Source organism: Mustela nigripes, chromosome 10 (genome assembly GCF_022355385.1).
Source record: "Mustela nigripes isolate SB6536 chromosome 10, MUSNIG.SB6536, whole genome shotgun sequence".
In the NCBI taxonomy this organism is placed as follows: Eukaryota; Metazoa; Chordata; class Mammalia; order Carnivora; family Mustelidae; genus Mustela; species Mustela nigripes.
The window spans coordinates 12,820,297-12,844,376 of NC_081566.1; the positions used below are offsets into that span (position 1 = coordinate 12,820,297).

The window sequence follows — 24,080 nt, forward strand, 5'->3', positions numbered from 1 at the left end:
TAATGGGACTGGAGTCCACATTAAGGGCCTCATGGAGGAATGGGCCTTCAGTCTAGATGATAAAAGGCAGAATTAAGGAGGCCCCAAGAAAGGCTAGTTTAGGGACCAAATACTCACACAAGGAGTTTCATGGTAAAGAATAATAAAAATAATGTTTTATTTTTTATTTTTTAAAAAGATTTTATTTATTTATTTGCTAGAGATCACAAGTAGGAGGAGCGGGAGAAGCAGGCTTCTCACTGAGCAGCGAGCCCAATGTGGGGCTTGATCTTCGGACTCTGGGATCATGACCTGAGCTGAAGGCAGAGGCTTAACGGACTAAGCCACCCAGACACCCCAATAAAAATAATATTTAACAACTCAAGGGCACTTGATGGTTTGCACCTGCTTTCACACCCACTATTGAATTTAAGAATGGTGAGCTGAGCCAGATTACAGAGCCTTCTGAATGCCAGCTAAGATCTAGAAGATTCCAGCAAACACTCGGTGGTCACCTACCTCCTGTCAAGCAATTTTGCATACGTTATCTCATTAGTTCAGGAAGATATGTTGTGATGCAGATCCTGTGGTCACTATTTTAGATATTAGTAAGTTGTGGCTAAGGAGCTTTCAAGGTCACAGAGTTAATAGATAATCATGACGACAACAGCAGCTGCTATTCCACATGGGCCAAACACAGTTTAAGTATTCTTGTAACCACCCCCACGAGGTAAGAACTCTTATTATCCTCATTTTTGGTAAGATTTTATTTATTTGTTTGAGAGAGAGAGAGAGTACTCTAGCGCACAGGTAGAGGGAGCAGCAGAGGCAGAGGGAGAAGCAGGCTCCCCCGCTCTGCAGGGAGCCCAATGTGGGACTCGATCCTAGGACCCTGGGATCATGACTTGAGCCGAAGGCAGAGGCTTAACCCACTGATCCAGCCAGATCATTATATTTTTATGGGCAACTCTGCATTAGAGTAGAGGCTTCACAACCTGTGCTTTGAAACCAGGCAGCCTGAATTTCAGTCTAGTCGCTGGCAATACTGGTTGTGTACCTTGGGCAAGTTGTCTAACAGCACCACACTTTGGTTTTTTCCATCTAAAATTAGGATAATTTTCTCTGCTCAATGGGGAGCCCACTTCTCCCTCTCTCTCTCTGCCTGCTGCTCTGCCTACTTACGATCTCTGTCTGTCAAATAAATAAGTAAAAATCTTTAAATAAAAATTTTTTTTAAATGACCCAAAGTTGTTCATGAACTTTATCTCAATAAAACTGGAAAGTAAAAAAATACATACAATACACACCACAGATGTGAGCCATATGCATAAGTTTAAATGTTCTGGTAGTCAGGCGAAAAGGTAAAAAGAAAGAGGTAAAATTAAGTTTAATAATGCATATATTTAACCAAATACCTCTAAAATATTAGTGTTTCAACAGTGCGATTTTAATTAATTAATTAATTAATTAAACTGCTATTAATTAATAGCAGTTAATTATATGTTTCACATTTTTATGTGAAATCCCTAAATCTAGCATGTATTTTTCAATTCAGAGCACATTTCAGTTCAAATGCTAAATTTGCAGCAGAAATGTTTGATCTGTATTTGTATTTCACATAACTTATAGCTGAAAAAGTAGGCTGATATTACCAAGTTTTTCCAAACAAACTTAAAAGTTTTCTGAGAACTGAGTCAAATTCCAAAAATCATTTTTAAATATTTGCATTCATATTGTCAAAACTGGTTCCTGTATTTTAGAAGAAATGATCTGGCTTTGAAGCAAATTCTGTGTTTCCAAAATTGTCCATGTTAAATAATTCACTAACTCTGTGTCAACTTAGTTGTATTAACACTGAAATCAAAGAGTAGTGCATAAATTAAGAGTAACTATAAATTCGTCAATATCAGTGAAAGGTTCACAATACTTTAGTTTTTACAACTAATTTACATAATCCTCTTGCTTACAATGAAAACCTTTTGTATATTCATTCATGTTAGAAAAATGGGTTAAATTATTATTATTATGAAAAATTTCCATTTCATCATAAATTCTTGTACATTCTAGCAAATACATTTTCCTTCCTTGGAACTTCAAATTTAGCTCATTCAAATGCAACGTGATATGCAGAAATTAAATATAAATCACGCTACTATCTTTTTGTCTTTCACTATTGAATTTTTAGCAGGTATTCCTTTCATTTCAAAAAAATTTTCAATTTGAGTTAAGAGTATGATAAATCTTGGTAAAAGTCCTCCCCTACTCAAACCAATGGGCTTTGGAAAAGAACAAGATCATTACATTCATTTCTATTTCTACAATTCCACAAGTTGATAATTCATAGCATTTTTACATTAAGAATAATTTTAACTACTATATCCATGATACTGTCCAGAAAACTGGACACAAATGTCTCCAATATTTATCAGATAAAAAGAATGAAGCAATAGAAGAAAGATCAGTTTCTTATTTTACCATTTCAGTAAATCCAGACTTCTGACCTTACATAGTTAGAGGACCCTTTGCTGAGATAGAAAATATGTTTTCGTATCTCGATGAAGTTTTTCTTTGCGAGATGCTAATAACTCAACCACATCTACACCAACATGTTCAGTTTTTAAGATATGAAATAAGACTTTTTTTCCCAAGTAAATTGGAAAACCTTTTAAGATGAAACACATCCCAAGTATTAAGAGGACAGGATCTCTTGTATTGCATGATTTCCCCAACACCGAAGAAAGCTCTTGCCATGCTTCACACTTCGAATCAATTAGAGTTTGATATAGTTAGAAAGATTTTATATCCAGCGGGCAGTGGTTTATAGGATTAATTGATGAGCTTTTATTTTTTTGAAGTGTCTTTTTAAGCTTTTTTCCTCATAATTTTCTAACAAAATTTTCTTAACTGAAATAACAATTTCTTTTATCATCTCCTCATGTAAAAAGGACTTTCTTTTGTGTGCAAGAATCTAAGTCACCTTATAGCTACCAAAGTTAGAAGTTCTAACTAACTAAAAGTAGTTTAAAAAATATCTATTTGGACATTGAATTCTAATTTCAGGCAACTAATATTGATTCTCTTTTGACTATTAAAAGGAAACTTTTTGGGAGGCCTGGGTGGCTCAGTGGGTTAAAGCCTCTGCCTTCGGCTCAGGTCTCCCAGGGTCTTGGGATCGAGCCCCACATTGAGCCCCGCATCGGGCTCTCTGCTCAGCAGGGAACCTGCTTCCCTTCCTCTCACTCTTCCTGCCTTTCTGCCTACTTGTGATCTCTGTCTTTCAAATAAATAAATAAAATCTTAAAAAAAAAAAAAAGGAAACTTCTTAGCAAATTCACTATGTGTTGGCTGAAACTATCTCCTAATATTGTCCACTTTATTGTCTTTACAAACAAACAGCTTTTTCATTTTGCTTTGCTGCAGCAAATTGCAATTGCTTTTAATTTTGGAAATTTACGACATGCCTTCTTCCGGTTTCTTTTGTCTTTACTGATTTAGAGTACCTACTAACTCTTGCATCTCTATTCAATTCTGCATCAGTAGTATGCCTGTGCTTTAAGTACTAAAATTTTTCCATACTTACTTGTTTAAACTAGAAACACAATTTATTATAATTAAAATGAAGTATTTCAATTTTTTTTTAAGATTTTATTTATTTATTTGACAGAGAGAGATCACAAGTAGGCAGAGAGGCAGGCAGAGAGAGAGAGAGAGAGGAGGAAGCAGGCTCCCTGCTGAGCAGAGAGCCCGACGCGGGACTCGATCCCAGGACCCTGAGATCATGACCTGAGCCGAAGGCAGCGGCTTAACCCACTGAGCCTCCCAGGCGCCCGAGTATTTCAATTTTATTACCAATTATGATTTATACAGGGATCACCATAACTTGTATTGTCTGCATAAAATATTCAAAAAACATATTATAATAGTACACTGGTGTGTAAAAAAATTCATTCAAACCATTCAATGCACTGATATCAGTTAGATCAGAGGTGTGTTTATATGTATGCACGCACCTGACACATACACAACAATATAACAATATTTTCTACAATGTGTTTAATGGCAAAATGATTTGGAGTGTTTCAGGTTTTGGATTAAAATTAAATTAAATAAAAATTTAAATTCAGTTCCTCAGTCACACAGAGTTCAAGAGCTACTTGTGGCTAGTGGCTACCATATTGGACAACATAGTCTTGACTCTCTCTTAGCACAATCAGAGCTATAATCCAAACCCTGATTCTAAGTCCAGTATGCCTTTTTCAACCCCTCCTTGCCAGGAGCTCTGGCTCCAGAGAGATATCCTGGTGTCCTCCCAGTGTCAAGGCCTACAAACTGGGGTTAAGAGTGTCAACATACTTCTTGAACAACTCCAGGCATGGAAGAGGCTAAAAGGACAGGTATGGGTCCACTTAGAAGGAAAAGGAGAGACATGAAGCATAAAGCACTTCTAATAGTTATAGTCTAAAAACTCACAGAGACTTTGGCTCAATAAAACCAAGACAAAGTAGAGAACAAAGTGAAGCCCTAAAGATAGGAACTTTGGAAAACTGAGGGCCAAATCCTATCTGTTTAATTGAAGGGGGACAATGACCCATCCATGTGGTAGTCTTATACGAGAACTACTGAGGGTCCTACTTTCTCTAAATATGTCTGGCAGAGGAATGATGTAATTCTTTAGGTTACGAATGCCACCCTGCTGTGAACTGCAGGATAGATTGGATAGGGAAAAGAATGGAGCTTCAAGTCTAGTTCTAAGATAACTATTGTCCAGAAATAAAGAATAGTGACAAGGAGATCAAAAGAAAGACAGGAAGGAAGGATGGAAAGATGGAAGGGAGGGAGGGAGGAAGGACAAGAAAGAAAAGAAAAGAAAAAGGGAGGAAACCTAGAGATCCCATTCCACCCTCCTTTGTTCTCGGGAGTTTTTCTCCTGGCTCTGCAATGTGTTGGCGCCACCCATATTTGGTTTCTCCAGATCGCCCATCTCTTCTTCTTTATTATCCTCCTGTGTTATCTTCTAGTCTGGTTTCTACTTTCCACATCATAAGTTGTACAGCTGCCTCCAGTTTACAGATCTTTCCCTCACCTCCCTGAACCGGCACCTTTAATTTGGTCCATTCAGAAAATCACTCCATTGTTGAAAAAATTCATTGTTGAATTGTTGAAAAAATTCAGAGTAAAATTCCTACCTATATTGATTTTTATCCTAGCTGGTATTTGTTGGAGTTCTTAAATTGATGGGTTTATAGTTTTTACCAAATTTGGAAAATGTTCTGCTGCTATTTCTTCAAATATTACTTCTTGCTCTCCCCACCCTTCTTTGGAATTTCAATTACACTATTTTTGACGATTTTCTAATATCTCATCAAGGGTCTATTCCTTTTTCCTCCCTAGCCCTCTTCTTTTCTGTAGTGTGAATAATTTCTTTTGCTATATTTTCAAGTCTGCTGATAATTTCTTTGGCATGATTTAAGCTGCTGTTAAGCCCATTTTATGGATTTTTTGTACTTTTCAACTCTAGAAGTTGCACTAGATTCCTTTTTATAGTTTCCATTTCACTCCTCATTATTTTCATGTTTTTCTTTAAATTCCTGAGCATATTTATAATAACTCTTTTATAGTTCTTGCCACCTAATTGCATAATCTCCATCACTTCTGGATCTGTTTCTATTGATTTTTTTTTCTTGTTTATGGACCACAGTTTCTTGCTTATTTGCATGTCTAGTAATTTTTTATTGGATATTGGACATGGTATTTCTACATGGTTGAGTGTCTGGATAGTTAAGTTACCTGCAGATAAGTTTGATTTTTGAGGGGAATTTTGTAAGCATTGTTAGGGAAAGTCTACTTCCTTTCTCCCCAGGGATATAAAGAATTGCATTTCCTTTTCCTTTTCTTTTCTTTCTTTTTTAAGGGTTGGCTGTTTATTTGCTGGCTGGTTCAAATGCAAGTTGCAAAAGATTACCTCTTTATCTAGGTTTCTTTTGTAAGTGTCCATGTATCAGCTCAAACTCACCATTTCTAACATAGAGAGACCCTACTTCTTCACTCCAAAATTTTAAAAAAGTCCAGTTTTCATGTATATAAATATGTTATTTATACACAAACTGTGTAGAGAATAATGTAATAAACACCCAATCTAATATCTAGTGTATATGTTTATGTGTGTGTGTATAGATATATATATTACAGATACAGTTAAAGCCCTCAGTGTACTGCTCCCAATTGTATTCCTCTTCCTACCCTCCTCTTAGGAAGTAACAAGATCTCTGAATTTGGTGTTTTTAATTCCTATGAATTTTTCATATATAAAATGTTACTTATTATTTAGGAATATAGATATACACACATATGTGTACATATATATACACACACATATGTATATTTATATAAAGTTTTAGGTGCATGTGTGTGTACATATATAACTCTATATAAATATACTCTCAATTAAAAGCCTTCAGGACAAACAAAAACTAGAATAATTTGCAAACACCAAAGCAGCCCTACAGGAAATATTTTTCTTTCTATTTTCAATGACAGCTTAGCTGGATATAGTATTCTTGGCTGCAAATATACTCTCTCTAGATATCCTTGAATAATAAATACTGTTTTCCATGTTTTTAAGCTTCATTCATTCATCCATCCAGAATTATAGTTTTTTCTGAGCTTCTCTCTCTGGATACAGCAGACAAAACAAAGAGACCCTCAATAGAATGCTATTTACCAGGGGCTGAGAAGTCTCTTGGAATTACCTTAGAGGACCAAGTAGACAATACAACTGCTTGACCCAATATAAACAGCCTTGGTCATCTTGGAAAAGGAGCAATTCTGGCTGAAGCAAGGGTTTGCTCTTTGGTTCTATTCCTGAACACATAGCAGAATTTGGGGGAGAAAAGAAGCTTAAAAGGAAGAACTAACTGTACAACAGCTACTGATGTGACTTCCACCACAACTGCCATCATCAGATCTGCCCCACATGCCATTATCAGCACTGTGGTGTTTTCACTGCATTCTTTCTCAAAGTAAACATACTTGTTCCTGATTTTTAGATGAAGAAACTAAGGCTATAAAGACCTTAACCATGCCTTTCTACTGAACACCAACCCATATTCCAAGTGTTTATGAGCATCTTCACTTGGAGAGTCCACAGTCATGTTAAACCCAACAAGTCTGATATTTCTCTTTGCTTATAGCCTCTCCTCCCTTCATTCCTCTGAGTTGACAACTGGGGGTTAAACATATATCCAGGTCTGGCCAATCACTCCCCTACTCCAAAATCTTTCAACAGCTTCTCACTACCTAAAGAATACAAACTCCTTACCCTGGCAGTCAAAGTCTCCTATAATGGGACCCCAAAACTGTGCTCCACTTTATCTCCTGTTACTTTGCTATACCCCAGCCAAATTAAACTGTTTTCTGTTGTTCAAATATGCCACACATATTCCCATCTTAGCAGCCTTGTTCATGCTGACCCCCACTGGACTGTTCTCCACTTTTCCTCTACATATCTACCCATTGAAATTCTATGCATTCTTCAAGGTTAATTTTAAATGGCCTGTTTCTCCTTCTTACCTGTTCTTCATTCCCTATCAGAATATTATCTTTCCTCCTTTAGTTCTTTCTTTTTTTTTTTTATGATTTATTTATTTATTTTAGAGAGATTGTGAGAGCCAGTGTGGGGGGCAAAGGGAAAGAATCGTCTTCTTATAGACGCCTCACTGAGTGCGGAGTCCTATGTGGGGCTCGATCCCTTGTCCATGAGATCATGACTTGAGCCAAAACCAAGAGTTGGACACTTAACCGACTGTGCCACCCATGCTTCCTTCCCTCTTTTAGTTCTCATTGAATTTTGTTGTACATTTCTTATCTTAACTTATACTGTGACTCTCTGTGTGTTTAACTTTTCTTCTTCCTGAAACTGTAAATCCCAAGGGAACAAAAGCTTTGCCCTCATCACCTTAATTTTTCTATCACATGGCATATACTTCTTAGCATCTATAAGGAAATAGTGCTATAAATAATTGAATTGATGTAGTACTTTCTCTCTTTTGAAGATTAATACTCAAATAATTCATGTTGAAATATGGAGTCTAACATGGGCAAGGACTAGAATTGTATCTTACACAGGTTATGGTTATTCTCCAGTCCTATTCCATATCCTTGATCCAAAGTAAGCTTGGAAATACAATCAGTGTAATTCAGAGTGAGGGAGTTAGTCTTAGCTATGGAGGGCAAGAAAAGGCCTTAGCCAGTCAGGAAGTGGGGAAAGCTTACACAGGACTTGCTTGAAACTGGGAGGAAATCCTCAGTTAGTTGATAGATTTTTGCTTCCTCCATAAAGGCACTGTGAAGAGATTATGTCACAGTTTCTGTGAAAGATGGTTAGGATTAAGGACACCGGTGAGCAGGTGAGTGTGTGCAGAAGAGGGCATGTGTGTGCACATATGGTATGCTCAGAGGGGGTCATCGAGCCCAGTTTGTGAATGGTGAGAGATGCCTTGTTCCTGATCTGTGGCCCACTGTCATAGCAGTTACAAGAGGCAGCACTGGGCCCTTGTTCTCTCCTGTTCAGTCCTACTGACCATTTGGCACTGGAATCTAGAGACAATTGATGGTGATACATCTTTTACCCATTTGTTTCTGTCATTAAATTTTTTTCTTACAGGGGAAAAAGAAGCTCATGTTATTTGTGTGATTTCTTTCTTTGCTCTGGCCTACTCCAGGATGTCAGCCCAGGCTAATCTTCATCTTTTCCTAAATTAATATATAACATGTCATCACCTCTTTTAAAAAATAAAGATCCAGCTCCCTAGCCTCGATGATATGAAAAAACTCCATTAATTCAACATACGCAGCTGCAGATTCATCTTCGTTTCCTCTTTCCTGACTTCCTCTGACACTCTTTTCTTCCCCCTCCCACAAAAGAAAACTGGCTCAGCCTTTGGACTTTTTGTTTAAGGTCCCCAGTTCCTCTGGTGACCCAATTCAAAACTTTGCCATCATTCGTAATTCTTCCCTTTGACTTGCCAACTCCCTTTAATCAACTCTTTCTAATGTTTCTTTTGTAAGGTCTCTCACATCTATTCCCAAGGCCATTTTTAGTCTAAGCCAGTGATCATCAGGGAATGGAAGATAGGTAAGAACAGGGTTGGGGGGAGGGTTGTATTGGGAATTTGGGGGGAATTTTTTCAAAATTCAGTATAGTTTGAGTAAGCTTCCCAGGTGATGTTGACAGATTGCTTAGTACCAACCAGGCAAGTCTTTATCACCTGGACACCTGTGCTTACCTCCAACTGATCTCTTTGGCTTCTACTTCCCCCACCCAGTGTTCTGGGTGAAAACATTATTTTTAACATGGTATCTATTCTTCAACCATTCTTCATTTTCCCCACTGACCTCAGGATCAAGTCCAGACTTGTTGATATGCCGTCATCAGATGCCACCTTCTTTCTCTGCAGCTTTCTCAAATATGGGTACCTTGGGGTGTTTTTAATTTTCTTTCCTTCTCATTCTACACACTCTGCCCAGAACAAGATTATTACTGATGACTCTCAGATCTCTATGTTCAGCTAGATCTCTTTCCTTCCAGACGGCACTAACTGCTCACTATATGTCTCTCAAAATCAAAGTCCAACTTCTTATGTCCATTATATTCCTCCCCTCTTTGTCTCACTAAATGGCCCGAGTGTCCATGAGTCACTCAATCTAGATACTCATGAGGCATTCTTTTCTCCTCTGTCCCTTACCTTCCCCCCTCCCCCAATAGATCACCATGTCCTTTTCTTTATTTATAATATCTCCCAAGTCTTAGCTTTCCATTCTACCTCAGAAGCCTTCTTCAGGTTCTCATTATTCCTCTTCTGGCCGCTGGTCTACCTATCTCTGGCCTTGCCTTCTGTAATCAGTTCATCTCCACACTGCCAAAAATGTAATTTTACTAGAATGCAAATGTGATCATTTCACTCACCTTTTAAATGTCCTTCAGTGTATCTCTACTGACTTGAGAACAGACCCAATAACTGCATACAAAGCCCTTCATGACCTGTCCTGCCCCCATCTTCTGCCTACTGTATAAGGCTCATACCAAATTCTCTTCAGCTTCCTGATGCATCCCCTTCTCTCAGGGCTTTGCACTTTACATATTCTATTCCCATTTTTTGTAACAGTTTCCCCTTTGTTTCTTTTCCTAACTAACTCCTTAGAGTTCTTCAGTTCTCAAATCTAGAACTTCGTACTCTAGAAAGCTTTCTTGCTCCCAATCCCATACATTCTGCACTTCTCTATGCTTATCTCTGTCACAATATTTATTATATTATCTATGCTAATTTGTGTTTTATTTTTTTGTTTGTTTGTTTTTGTTTTTGGTTCTTGTTCTCTTTCCAGAATCTCTGAAGAAAAAAGCCTGTATTGTGTTTTTTTCCCCTTTCTATTCCCATAACCTAGACCAGAAAATAGTCCAAAATAAGCGCTGAGCGTGTCAAGTGTGCGAATCAATGTAGCTTTTCCAGCATTCTCTTCCACCACACCGCCAGAAATCAGCTTCTCCAGCCAACACATCTAACCTCCCGTGTACCTGCCTATGCTCCTCCCTGCCTGCCTTCATACCAGTCCTCCCTTGGGCACTGGTGGACAGTGATACCGAGTAGTGACAGAGAGGGGAGGCGAGCTGGGAAACGTCCAATGGAGGTTGGACATTTTGAGTTGAGAGACATGCAGTAAGAATTTGAACAGTGCTCTACTTTCCTACTTCCCTGTTTATTTAAGTAATTATGCCCAATCTTCCAGGTCCAGCTTAAATCCCAACTTCTCAACCTCAGCACAAATACCACCTGGGAGCTCCTTCAAGTTTATTCTCAGCTTTCATCAAATATTGTCCTCAGTGAGAAGTCACTCTTCCTGGAGAGATGCCTCATCTTGTCCCCTAAGAGCTCATGCTCCCTTAGGGGTGATAGCACAATATTTAGCTATGGGCATTGTTCATAATAGGCCTGATAAATAGATGTCATTTCTTATTTGGTTTATAGGGTGACCAACTGTCCTGGTTTACCCAGAACCTAGGGGGCTCCTGGGACAAGGGATTTTCAGCTCTAGAACTTGGAAAGTCCCTAGTAAACGAGGACCAGTTGGTCACCCTGTTCGTTAGCTAAACAGCTATGTACTTCTGTGTGTGCAATTCCATGGTGTTTCTTCTGCTGCATATTCCCTGCTCTGTTTTCATCATTGAACATTAATTAGTATGAGTTCTCCCCACTGACAGTGAGCTTCATGCAGGCAGACTTTGTCTCATTCGCGGCTATTCTCTAAGCACCTGGAGCAGACACACATTATAGGAAGTTAATGGGTATTATTTGAACTAATGAATAGGAAGTATTAAGCACCATTATATCTCTTAATAACCCCATTTTCATTCTTGGTAATGGGATTCTGTAGTTCCATAGATACTAAATTGTTACAGGGCTTGGCAATCTTATGGTAGTGATAGTCCAATCCATTTGGTATAATTTTTGTGTGTGTGTGTGAATGGCTTTGTATAGAGTAAATAAAGAGAGCTTGAATTTCCAGTGATTTTTACAAAAGAATAGAGGCCCCCAGAGATGGTAGAATACAAAAAGTTGTTCCTGAACATGACAAGAACCACTAGGACCAAATTCTCAGGGGATCAGAGAGGAGTGTCACACAGATAAGAGAGACTTTAAGAGAGGATCTTGTTTGATCTCTTTCTGCTGAGTTCTTCAAATGAATAGTGCCTACTACATAGTAGGTGTTAAATTTATGGTGGTGTTTACATTAATACACAGCTACAGATATTCATATTTTTCTTAAAAGCAATATCCTTAGGTGTAGAACTCAAAGCTTAGGATCTGAAAACATTGGAGCATTTTCAGTTCAATAGTAACTGAAAATCCCATACTACTCATATTGCTTCTTCAAATCATAGATACCACCTGACATTGAAGAAATAATTGGTCGTTCAATTTTTTTCAAATTGGTTGTTTTTGCAGGTGGGAGCCCAAACAGCAAGCCAATAAGAGAAAACACATTGCTGACACGTAGGAGCTAGATAAGGACTTTTATTTTAAGATAGGGACTGCCTCAACACCTTGACGCTTCTTGCAGGTAGATAGAAAGGGAAGACCACTCAGAGATTTATATAAAATTCACATATGAGTGGAACGTTAAGAAAACATACAGTATTTTTATAAGCACTGCTTTGTGAAATATATCCAGAGGAAAGTCATATGTTGAATTTAATCTCTGCTTTTTCTTTAACTATCCACCTCCAGGTCAAATTCTGACACAAGGTGTGGGATAGTTGATTCTGTTGCAATGGAATGTTTTCTTGGTAACATATTGTTTGAAATAAGTAAATTCATTAACTGAGATATGAAAAACTTCTTAGTGATAAATGTGGGGAAACTAATTTCTTGAATGGCAAGTATTCTTTTTTGTTTGTTTTTGGTCTTATCCATGAAAACTGTTTTGTTTAAAGACTCACTTTAAGCATGACTTTTTATGTTAAATTTTCTCTGGTTTACCCCTCCCAAACCAAACTCTGATCTTCATTCCACTGTTTTCATACAAAACCATGAAGAACATATATGATGTAGTCTTTGATCGTTTGTTTGTGTTGCCCCTCCTCACTAAATTGTAAGGTCCATGCTTTATTTATCTTCCCATTCCTAGTGTCTGGCATATTGCCTGGTACCTAGCAGGCACTTGAAAAATGAATTCAGGGTTGAAATAAAGTGTGGAGAGCTTGCCAACGTCAGGCTTTCTAGTCCCACTCTGCAAGGACAAGAGGATATGGCATGAGCTGAGCCTCTTGAAATTATATCCTGGTTCCTTATCCAGGTAAAGGATTGGGTACACAGGGGGTTTTCAGACACGTATAATTATACCCTGCTTAAATAAAGCAAAAGACCTTGTAGCTATAGAAGAGAGAGTCCATGGTAATCATAACATGTAAGTATACCAGCAGGTTTTGTGGGATTAATAATACCTTCTGTAAACCCTATATACTCCTCTAAGATAAATCTCCAATCTAACCCATCTCTACTGACACTGCCTTGTCTAAGCTCCTGGTTGACCAACACAGTAGCCGGTACAATAGACTACAGTGAGCTGATTTAAAAACGATAAGATCAACCAGAAACAATTTATAATTAAAAAGCAAAAGTGGTGGCAATTGAAAACCACAACAACTGATCTTGCCCTGTGAACAAAGGACCCTTCCTGAAAATTGCAGGAATTCCAATCATCTCAATGAGCACTTGTGCCTGCACAAGGGCCACAAAGAGAACACAGAGTTATTAGAGTCCTTGAAAACATCTAGGAAAGTGCTAAGTTTAGTTTATGAAAACCAAATTTCAATAAACTTTGATAACTTTCATAGTAAGTTAGCAGTCAGAAGATCTCATTGTACATGGAAACAGAAATCTCCTGTAAGATATATTTTAAAAAGGACTTTCCAGTTTGAACCAGTTTGAGGCACATGAGAAGGTCCTTCTCAGTCTACCTAGAGTCAGGTACCAACTTGACCAAACCTGTACTGGTCAGCTGTTGAGATTCCTTCAACTTTCTAGTTCTGTTGATGCAGAGTATGCAAATATAAATATGTCACGTGAGTGAGTGAATTAATGAATTAATTATGCACAAACATCTAAGAACTCTAGAAGGTTCATTTAAGTCTGGAGCAATGTGAAATACCTAAAAATCATGAGCATCTGGTTGAGCTTCTTAAAATGTGAATTTATGAAATCTTAAGGAAGTAAACATATTATCTCTCTGGAAGAAGCACATGTAAGAATCTGGTAGCATTGGTTGCCTCTGAGGAGGGGAACTGGGTATTGGGAGACAGGGATGGGAGTGAGACTTTTTCCTGACCCTTTTATTCCTTTTAAACTTTACATAATGAGTGCATTTTTATATATCTTGATTTAGGTTCTAATAAAGAGGTAGTGAGAGTCAAATTTTTAAGAAAAATATATAGGACAAATTTTACTTTTGTAAATTTGGGAACATACCACCACTATTTGATTCTGCAGATAAAGCACATTTGTCTGGGGCTCTGTTAGATCACAGTCTGGGAATCATGGCTCCTAAGGAAAGAGAATGTTGACAGCCAAAACCTCACTTGGATATGTTCTAGAGAATTTCACAGTGATTTGGAAAGAACACTCTCTTTGAAGCACTCTTTAAAACTATTAAAGAACCATGATTTTGGTATTGTGGATGTTGTTGTTTCATGAATTGCTCATTTTCCTCAGCAAGCTAGGCATTATGAATAAAAGAATGAGATCAGTAAGTGTACTTCTGTTTATGAACTAAGGAAATCAAGTCATGTGAGGACAAACCAATCCAAAGAATTTGCCAGTGATGAAGGCTTGGCCTCTGAGTCACTGTACAGCAAGGGTCTTCACAGATGGAAAGAGGCGGGAGATCTATGACATGGAATCATCAACAGTCTTCCTGCATTGGAGGCACAAATAGATTCGTACTGCAACTTGTCTCCTGATAGAGGATTCTTAGTAACCAAGTCTGTTTAGGACACAGATACCTTATTTACTTAAGACAGTAAATAAAAAATCATTTGTTTATAAAATTATCACGTGTATAGCTTCCACTTTCCCAAGCTTTTTCTTTCACGTGTCACATTTAAAACTCATGCTAACCCCGTAAGGAAGAATGTTCACTTTTTTCCTGATGTACACATGTAGAAACCAAGGCTCTTGAGAGAGTGAGTGACTTGGCAGGATCACAGTGCTCGTGAGTAATAAAGTCAGGCCTTTTATTCTTGGGCTATTGTTCCTCCCACCGCCCCCAAGATGTTTGGAGATTTGAATCTGGAATGTCATCCTTTTCTCTTTTCATCTCTTTTCTCTTTTCAGGCTTTGACTCACTCTTTCTTTAAAATTATGTTCAAAATTCTTCCCCAAGGGGCCATTTCAGAAAGCCTAAGTAGCTTTCCTTTTCCACGTCTCTCAACAACTTGTTTCTGGTATCTATTTTCTAGTATCCATTATTATATTCTAGTATGAATTTTAGCTTTATTCCATTGGTTTGCTTTCTGCTATTTATTCCCCCCTTCTTAGCCCATTAAATCCTCTTTATTATTATAGTACCTCTGACTTCTAGTTATTTACAATCTTTTAAAGTAATATCCAGAGAATAGTAGTTTCAAACATTTGTGTGCATAAGAATGATCTGGGGAGGTTATTAAAGATGGATTTCTCATTGCTTTTCCCATAGGTTCTCATTCTGTATGTCTGGGATCAGATCCAGGAATCTATATGTTATTTTATACAATTTATTTGTTTTTTTTTTAAAGATTTTATTTATTTTATTTGACAGACAGAGATCACAAGTAGGCAGAGAGGCAGGCAGAGAGAGAGAGAGGAGGAAGCAGGCTCCCCGATAAGCAGAGAGCCCGATGCGGGACTCGATCCCAGGACCCTGAGATCATGACCTGAGCCGAAGGCAGCGGCTTAACCCACTGAGCCACCCAGGTGCCCCTATACAATTTTATTTGTGAGCGTGAGAGAGCACACCTGTGCAGCGGGAGGGACAAAGATAGATCACAGAGAGGGAAAGAGGGAGAAGAGAAGCAGATTCCCTGCTGAGTGAGGAGCCCAACAAGGAGCCTAAGATCATGACCTGAGCCAAAAGCAAGAGTTGGTTGGGATGCTTGGCAAACTGAGCCACCCAGCCATCCCAGAATCTGCATTTTAAATAAGCACCTCAGAGGATTCTGGTGACCACAGAGGATGCAGGTGACCACACTTTCAGACACCTTGCTCTGGAGAACTAAAAACTAGGTTATATACTGTATGTCTATCCTGTGCTTTGTAGGGGATATGGAGGTATAGAAAGACTAACATCTTGATCTCTTGATGTTTATAAACTTTCGGGGGGAGGAGAAGAGCATCGTGTCATCTCCAGTGGTGTGTGATGACAGGCCACGTGGGTGATGTAGACAATAAATGCTTTGGCAATGTAAAGAAGGGAGATCTCACTTCTAGCCAGATTATCATAAATGGCTTCATAAAAGATAGGGATTGAGTTGGGGCTTGAAGAAAAGATAGGTTTCAACTGGATGGAGAAAAGGGACTGTTTCAAAATGTTGGAAGAGTAAAGACAGAGGGTTAAGGGAGTACAACTACTTCTAGGGGATCAGTATATGGAATGATGTGTTTGACCTGAAAAAAGTTTACTCAGGGACATGGTGAGATTTATGCCTTGAAAGATAGGTAGGAGTTAGCTTGAGGAAGAGTCTTGAATTTGGACTCTACTTGCAGATATTGGGTAGTTCTTCAAACATGTGAATAATATAATATACCAATGGAGTTTTTAAAAGACTAATCTGGTAGTAAAGTTCAAAGCCCTGAAGTATGTTTAGGGTCAATTGTGCAAATTGTGAGAGGGCCTGGCCTGAACATTTTCGAAACTAGATTCAATAGAGTCTAGAGCTTGACTGGATTGTTAAAGCTGCTGTTGAGATTTGAACCTTCCTGAGTGGGAGAACTGCACACAGCTTCACCACTTTTGAATGTGAGGAAGGAGATGTTTTGAGGTAAGTGGTTTGGTTCTGGATCTAGATAGAATCCAACTTCCTACCCAAAGTTGGAATCTTCTGTACATATGCACAGGTACTTTTGCATAAACATATGAAACCTACTTTTATCAAGTGGAAAGCAAAATGTCTGGAGCTCCTGGGAGAAGGCATGGAGATTTGGGCCCACCCGCGCAAAACCCACTAAGCCAAAGGGAGACACCGTTGTGCTTAGTTATTCAATTTTTAAATTTTTCTAGGCTTAAATTTACGCTTAAAATTTTTTTATGCTGCTACTCTGCAAAGGTTTATCAATTTTTATGAAAGTGACAAATGAATTTATGAATTTCGCTTAGCATGAATACTCTGGGTAGTGAGAGTCTTATAATAGTTTGGAGAGAGAACATTTGGTTCCTTTTGCGCACTCCTCAAACAACTCACTTATTTTTATTAAACATGACACGCAAAGCCTGCGCGCGCGCACCCACACCCACCCGATAACCAGTCCTTGTCCTTCAGAAGTCTGTAATCTCCGAGGAAGAGATCACTATGAGTAAACGGCAACCCCCGAATCCACAAGCCACTGATCAGCAAATCTGTACTCGTTCTGCTGCAGAAGCGAAGGCCTCTGGCTGAAGAACGGGTGGGGCTTAGTGGGATGCTAACTTGGGCACGAGAAACCTCTTCCAGCATGGTGCGGCCACGGAGAACTCTTTGAAGCAGTAGGTGCTCGACTGCCCACACTAGGCGCGAGTTCTCCGAACCACGGTGCCTGAACCACTCAAGAACTACAAACTCATTCCGCAACGACTAATTGCGCGGTTTAGTACCAGTGGAAGTGCCAAGGCCCGCCCAGGAATCCAGCGCCCAACTCCAAACCCACGGACTCCCCTCCTCGCCTTCCCCAGGGTCCCTCCGCCCGTGCATGCAACCGCTCTTTTCCCAGCCCCGACTCCTGCTCCACCCATTTTAGTGATGTAACACCTGGCGCTCTTTCCCGCCCCAGACCTTCAGCCCCATCAGTCGCTGCAGTTCCTCATTGGCCAAGAGATGGGACAAGAACGGGAAAGGGTCCTCGCTCTGCTAACTGTCCCCTCTAGGTTCTAGCTCTTCTCATAGGCGGTCAGGAGAGCAAACACAGCCTGCCCCGTGGCGCAGGCGTGCAACTGCGATTCCTGGAGGCGGGGCACTTCCCTTCTCTACCAGAAGAATTCATCGCGCTGTTGTGACGTAGCGGCGCACCGCTCGCCGTCCTCACTCACGATTGGCTGTGGCAGAAGTCCGTCACACAACCTCGCCCCATTTCTCAGCCTAACCTCTCCCCTTAACAGACCATGAAGGAGGCCACGCCTCATCCCGTTCCTGCCGCTTAGCTCTGCGATTGGCTGAGAGAATAGGCATGTTTTCCCACCTCTTACTCCCTCCCGAACGTCCGAGAGGCTGGCGGAACCCTGCGGAAGTTGTCAGTCAATCTCCTCTTTCCCCACCCCTCGCGCGGCCCCTCCTCTGGGCCGCGCGCTCTAGCGCGCGCGCACACGCGCACACACACACTATCCCCCCTCCCTGCGTGCACCCTCCACCTTCTCAAGTTGTAGCGGTCGCCCGCTGGGGTTCTCCGTGGGCGGCGGAAGGGCGCGCGGGGGAGGGGGCTCGGACAGCTCGGCGGTGTGAGGAGCGAGGGTGTGCGCGCCCAGAGCCGGGGCGGCGGGTTACCGCCCCGGGATATGAGGGTCCGGCGCTGACAGGGAAGAGCGGGCACCGCGGCGGCGGCTCGGAAGGGACCCGCGATGGCAGCGCCTCGGGAGGAGGCTCCAAGCAGGGCGGGTTGTGCTGGCAGCGGACAGTGAGGGGCCGGCCGGCCGGCTCGCGAACTGGGCTGAAGAGAAGAGAGGCGCGCTCGGCGTCCGCACCCCCGCGCCCTCGCCTCAGTTGTCCAAACTTCAGGCTCTCTTCCACCCGCCCTCCGCGCCCGAAGTCAACAACTTCTTCACCCCCCTCCGCCCCCGCCCTTGCCTCCGTCAGCCCCGGGAGGTGGCCGCGCGGCGGGGACCAGGAACCCCCGGCCCTGAGATGTGGCCGTGAGGCGGCGGCGGGCGGCGAGGAGAAGCTCGGCGGCGCCCGGGAGCCGGAGGGCGGCGCGGCCGGGGGGACGGGGCGAAGGGGCGCGAGCTCTCCGCGCCTCTCCCCCCCCACCTCCTCCTCCTGCGGCTGCCCGTTCCGTGCACGCAGCAGCCGGAGCTGCCAAGCGCCAGGGCCGCGGCGATGTCGTCGTCGTCGCCGCCGGTGGGGGCTGCCAGCGCCGCCATCTCGGCCTCGGAGAAAGTGGACGGCTTCACCCGGAAATCGGTGCGCAAGGCGCAGAGGCAGAAGCGCTCCCAGGGCTCGTCGCAGTTCCGCAGCCAGGGCAGCCAGGCGGAGCTGCACCCCTTGCCCCAGCTCAAAGGTAACCTCCGAGGGTGCGGCCCCGGGAGGGAGCGCAGGGGCTCGCCCCCGCGCCTCCAGAGCCATTTCCTCCAGGGGGTTCCTTCTGCCGCGCTGGGGCTTGCAGTGGGAGTCGTGTTTCCCACGTTGCTTCCCCCCGCCCCCGCCCGAATCAAACAGGTTTGCTCTTCAGAGTTTCGCTGCTTTTCTTTTCCCCGATTCACCTGAACTCTTCCCATCCTAGAAGATGCCAGCACTCCTCCCCACCTGCGCGCTCGCTCACCTGCCCTCGATGATGGCAGCTCTCCTCCTGCTCCCCGCCAGGTAGTTCTTCCCTCCTGCTCTGGGCTGGTCTTTCCCGGTTTGGCTTGAACAACCTGCCCTGCCTTCCGACCCGTGCCTGCCCGAGACCCTCTTCCACATTGCACACACTTCGAGCTCTTCCTTTACTTTCCCAGTTACCCAGCGTCAGCTCTCCCCCTCTCCTCGCCCCCCGCTTCCCACGGATTGTTCCCAGGGGTCGCGCAGACCGGGGTCTGTTTGCGAGCCTCACGCAGGCAGTGCTTAGGAGTTAGCTTGTCTTCAGATTTATTTATAAAGGAACAAGCGTAGCTTAGTTACTGGGTCGTTAGGCTTAAATGGTATAGTTGACTTAAAGAATAGGATGACTTCAAGTACTTTATTGCCAGAGCAGATACACACGGTAAATTTGGAGAAGTGTAAGAGAGTTAGTATTGCTTTGCAGTGGCCTGGGAACTTAGTTCGCGAAGCGGGGGTTCCAGGGGCTGTGTAGGTTGTACAGTAATTCAGATTCGTCTCCGTGCCTAATGTCGTGCAGGAGAACTTGGCTCACTTACTTTTCCCACAAGGTTTCGAGGATTTTTAATAAAATGTTTCCTGGTGGTCTAGTTTATTCTTTGTGCATTACTCTTTTAATTTTACAATTTTCATATCTTCGCTTTTGAGGAGATAGAAATCGTCTTAGAGCAAGGTGATAATGCTTCTAGACATTTAAAACAATTCTTACACCCAAGAAACCTGATGGAAATCAGATCATCTGTTTTACAAGGCATGGAAATTAAAGATCCCATACTAAAATAGGTAAATGTTGAGATTTTTTCAATCCATTTCATCTCCTTCAAGATTAATCTGGTTCCTGTTTGTCTTTGGACCTATGCATCCAGCCTTAGTTTGGCTAGGAGTCTAAAGAAAACCCCAGATCAAATCACAGTTGACCTACAATGGATCTGGAACCCCATTCAGACCCTATACTGCCCTGCCTCTTGGGGTGCTTCTAAATCCAGGACCTCCCACAGCCAGAATCCAGCTTGCTTTTGAAAGGTTTTAAGATATGTGTAGCTTGTGTTGCTGCATTTATCATTTGTTGTTCAGCATGCAAAAATGGTTAAAATTTACGTATCAGGGTCAGTGGTAAACCACAATGATAGGCATTGCCAAGATTTGAATTCTTGAGTGATGTCATAGCTATAAAAGAATATCATCTTACCTGTTAGGATGTTGGATTGCTATTCATGGATTTCAAAGTGTAAATTTAATTAAAAACGTTTTTATGTCATTGATTTTTTTTTCCATTAAATTGTGAAATCGTTTATAATTGAAGGTTTGCTGCTAGCATTTTTCATATTTGCTTTTTAGTAAGGTATCGTGGATCCTTAGTACTGTTTTCCTCATTAATATATTTTATTTAATAAAAATAATTGCATATTAAATATGGTTAGTAGATCAAGCTAGGAGATGCAGCTTTAACACAGTTTTTAAAATCTTGACAAAAATATGCCGAGTCAGTAATCCTCTAAATTATATGGTGCATAGTTCAGCAAGTTGAAGGTGCCATTGAATGTTTTATTTGTAATATTTGGTCACTAGTATAGAAAAAATAAAACTGGAACTTTAGATTCATTCTGTATATTTAACATTAAAATACAGTATTCTTTAAAAGGAAGATTAGGTATTCAAGATAATTTATGCAAATTGGTAAGACCCTTACTTGGATTGCCCACTAATAAGAGCTACTTTTACTGCAAATGCCAAAGTGCTTGAAAAGTGCTTTTTTTAAAAAATTCAGTTGCTTCACATGCTACTTTGGCAGTGTACTTGATACCACAGAGTTGTGTGCTTCTTCTGTCTGTAGTAGTTTTTTCCATTTGTGGTCTTAACAAAAACCAGTGGAAAGCCCTTTAGTGTGTGTATGAAAGAGAATTTTTCTTCCTGCTCTGAAATACAATCCTCCTGTGGAGAGATTCAGATATTTGTGGGCAACCAAGATCTTTCAAGTGTTTATACTAACCTGCTTATGTTACACTTTGTCCACATGGATCTAAACTGGAAAGGTGCCAGCTATTTTCCTCAAAGCATACTATGGGTAAGGATTAACAAAATAATCCAACTTTTTCATCTGTAAGAAGTTTATTTGTGCAAAATCATTTAGTAAGTAGGTTTCAGGATTTTAATAGGTAAAATGTTCAGAGAAAACTATTTTGTTATAGAAAATATTTAATAAAAATAAGACTTGTTAAAAGAATTTTTTAAAAACAAACATATCATGTGGGTCCTGAAAATTAAACTGCCTCATTGTATAGCTTAAAATTTTTCTTTCAAAGCACCTTTAAATTTTCTTGTTATGTGAATTTTATAAGCTCCCCCTGAGAGTGAAGTACTAGAAAATAAAAGGAGAAGCATTTGATAAACCATTTTTTTCTGTTTTTAAACTTAAGCTAGTATAGGACTTAATTTTTCTACCTTAAATTTTTCCTCTAGTATCCAACAGTTAGGAAATGTCCAACATTAAAAAAAAATCCGTTATTCACAGTAGAAGTTTTTCAGCCTGTTTTAACCTATTTTGTTTAAGTCTCTGGAAGGATTTATTTGGTAAAGTAGTAGATGCCTTACATTTATATAATTCTTAGCATTTATAAATTGGTTCATACTTTCTTTAATTATAAAACAGTATTGTGTATAGTAAGTGAAATAGTCCAAAGAGGTGTAACTCCTAATCCCCGATATCCCTTGCTTTTTCACACCTACTAAGTAATGCTGTTGCATGACATGCCATAGCTTGGTGTGTTTTTACAAACATTTTATTTCATTGGGGCATCCCAGCAACTTTGCAAAACCAGTATCGTTCATATTTTATTGATGAGAAAGTTGAGGCTTAAACAATGTAGTTTCAGGCCTGTGGTTATTTATCTGGTGTTGCAACTCTTAGGGGTACTCAGGTCAACTGATTTCAGTATTTTTGCTGTTAACCTATTTTATAAAAATTTGAATCAATATGATAGAGTTGGGTCATTGGGGTCAGTCCTGGGTCAAAGGTAAATTTTTACTCTTTTCTGGCTTCTCCTTATCTGTAAAATGGGGATAATACCTTCTATCTCCCTAGGATTGTGGGGATTAAGTGAAATAATGTAATTAAAGTATCTAAAAATAGGCAAAGAATGTTAGCTTCCATTCTCTTTTATATTTGAGAGTCCAGATTAAAAATATTTTTTTAATGAAGGATTCACATAAATGGTAAACTTTCCTAGTGAACTTAAAGATTTTATTTATAACCAGTTTTAAGATTTGATTTATGTGAAATAAGGTGAAGCTATATCATTTTTCAGCATAAGTATGGAAGTGGAAATAGGGTAGAGTGAAGAATGTTTAAAATAAAAGCTGTAGTTAGACGATTTTTAGCAAGCAAAGTAATTGAGTTAACCAATAGAAATGTATAGATGTGCATTTTTCCTGAGAAACAGCCAGTAAATAGCAAAAAACAGAATGAAATCTGCTTTGAGATGAAGTGAAGAACCGCCTGCTAAGTATCACTCAGATTCTTTGTTGGTATATTCTTAGAAACTGGGTCCCACTGGAGGAATCCAGGCCAGTAACAGAGATGCTGATTTGAAGTGCCTTGCTTACCTTTAGGAAAAAAATGTTTTTCCCTTGAGATATGTGGTCTTTTAGGGTAACTGGAACAGGAACACTGACATGATCTGAAGTTTCTTAACTATTTTAACTTTCTTGTGGTGGGGGAAATATTGACTCAACTTTTAAGGTTTATGGGTCTTCTCAAAGTTAATACCATTTTCTCTAAATCCCAGATCCCTATTTGTAGTTGGATTGGCATTAAAGGAGAGTTGAAATTCCTCTGAATATATCAAGAAAAATGTTCGCAAAGGGATATAACACATTTTTGTCATTTTAGGGCTACTTTCTGAAAGTAATGCCAAATTTCCTCTGGAATATTATTTTTTAATAGAAAAATTTTTTAGGATATACTTTCTAGAGAAATTGATAACATAATATCCATTGCTGGCCTCTAGAAGAAAAAATTTTCTAATTAAGTGTAACATCTTCAGAATTCCTATTTAGGGTCAGATTTCTTTTTCCACCAATTTTATTACCTCCTCTGATCCTTAATTGAATTTTGGATTATTTTATGAAGTGTCTAATTGAATAAAGTGATATTGCAGTAAAATGTATTTAGTTAAAATAGTGTGATCTTTGGAGTAGAGTGCTATCCTGTAAGTAGTAAACTTGAATTGTTTTTCTACATCAGCTTAATCATTTGTAAGAGTCACATTTTGTCTTGATAAAATCACAAAGATGAATTAGTTCTTAATGAGTTTTTGTCTCTCTTTGGCTGACAAAGGCAAGTTTATCAACAAAAATAATATATTTGGAAATAGATTTTTGTGCTTTGTTTTTGAAATTCAACTTTTTTAAACTGTAAGAAGCTGGTAATGGAGACTAGCTTATTTTTATTTTTGTGTTTAGCACTCAGGTTCTCAATTGTGGCTGTACACTTGGAGAACTTTAAAAAATATCAGTGCCAAGGCCCACCCTCAAGAGAGTCTAAATTAATTGGCCTAAGATAGGATAGAGGCATTTGTATTTTTAAAAGCTCCCAGGGTGATTCTAACGTGCAGCCAGGGTTGAGAATCACTAATTTAGCATTATCTGTCTATTGATTTAATTCATTAATTGAGACTTTGTCCTTTTCTCTCTGATACTCATGGCTCATTACCCAGCCTATTAACATTTCCTGCCCTCACTTCACCTCCTGCTATTTACTTTTCACTCTCTTAACTTTGCTGCCCCCTGTGGCTAATCAGATGCTTTCCTGAAGGGA

At 40.1% G+C, this 24,080-nt stretch overlaps 1 protein-coding gene and 1 long non-coding RNA gene across 4 annotated transcripts in view; one reads left to right on the top strand and one right to left on the bottom strand.

The window, feature by feature from the left end:
* The window catches only part of LOC132025413 (uncharacterized), a 54,386-nt gene extending 34,860 nt beyond the window's left edge, over positions 1–19,526 (bottom strand). Inside the window, exon 1 of the long non-coding RNA XR_009406571.1 lies at positions 19,230–19,526. This is a non-coding gene — a long non-coding RNA (uncharacterized LOC132025413). The remainder of the gene's footprint in view (positions 1–19,229) is intronic.
* The window catches only part of PPP2R5A (protein phosphatase 2 regulatory subunit B'alpha), a 63,981-nt gene continuing 57,810 nt past the window's right edge, over positions 17,910–24,080 (top strand). The window contains exons 1-2 of one of the 3 annotated variants that reach the window (XM_059412626.1): positions 18,878–18,968; positions 19,191–19,270. Coding sequence is in view for 2 of the 3 variants with exons in the window: in XM_059412625.1 (XP_059268608.1) it covers positions 17,925–18,968 (1,044 nt within the window). In the remaining variant the exon portion in view is untranslated. Of the gene's footprint in view, positions 18,969–19,190; positions 19,271–24,080 lie in introns of all 3 variants that reach the window. The other 2 variants (XM_059412625.1, XM_059412624.1) reach the window with 2 other exon arrangements.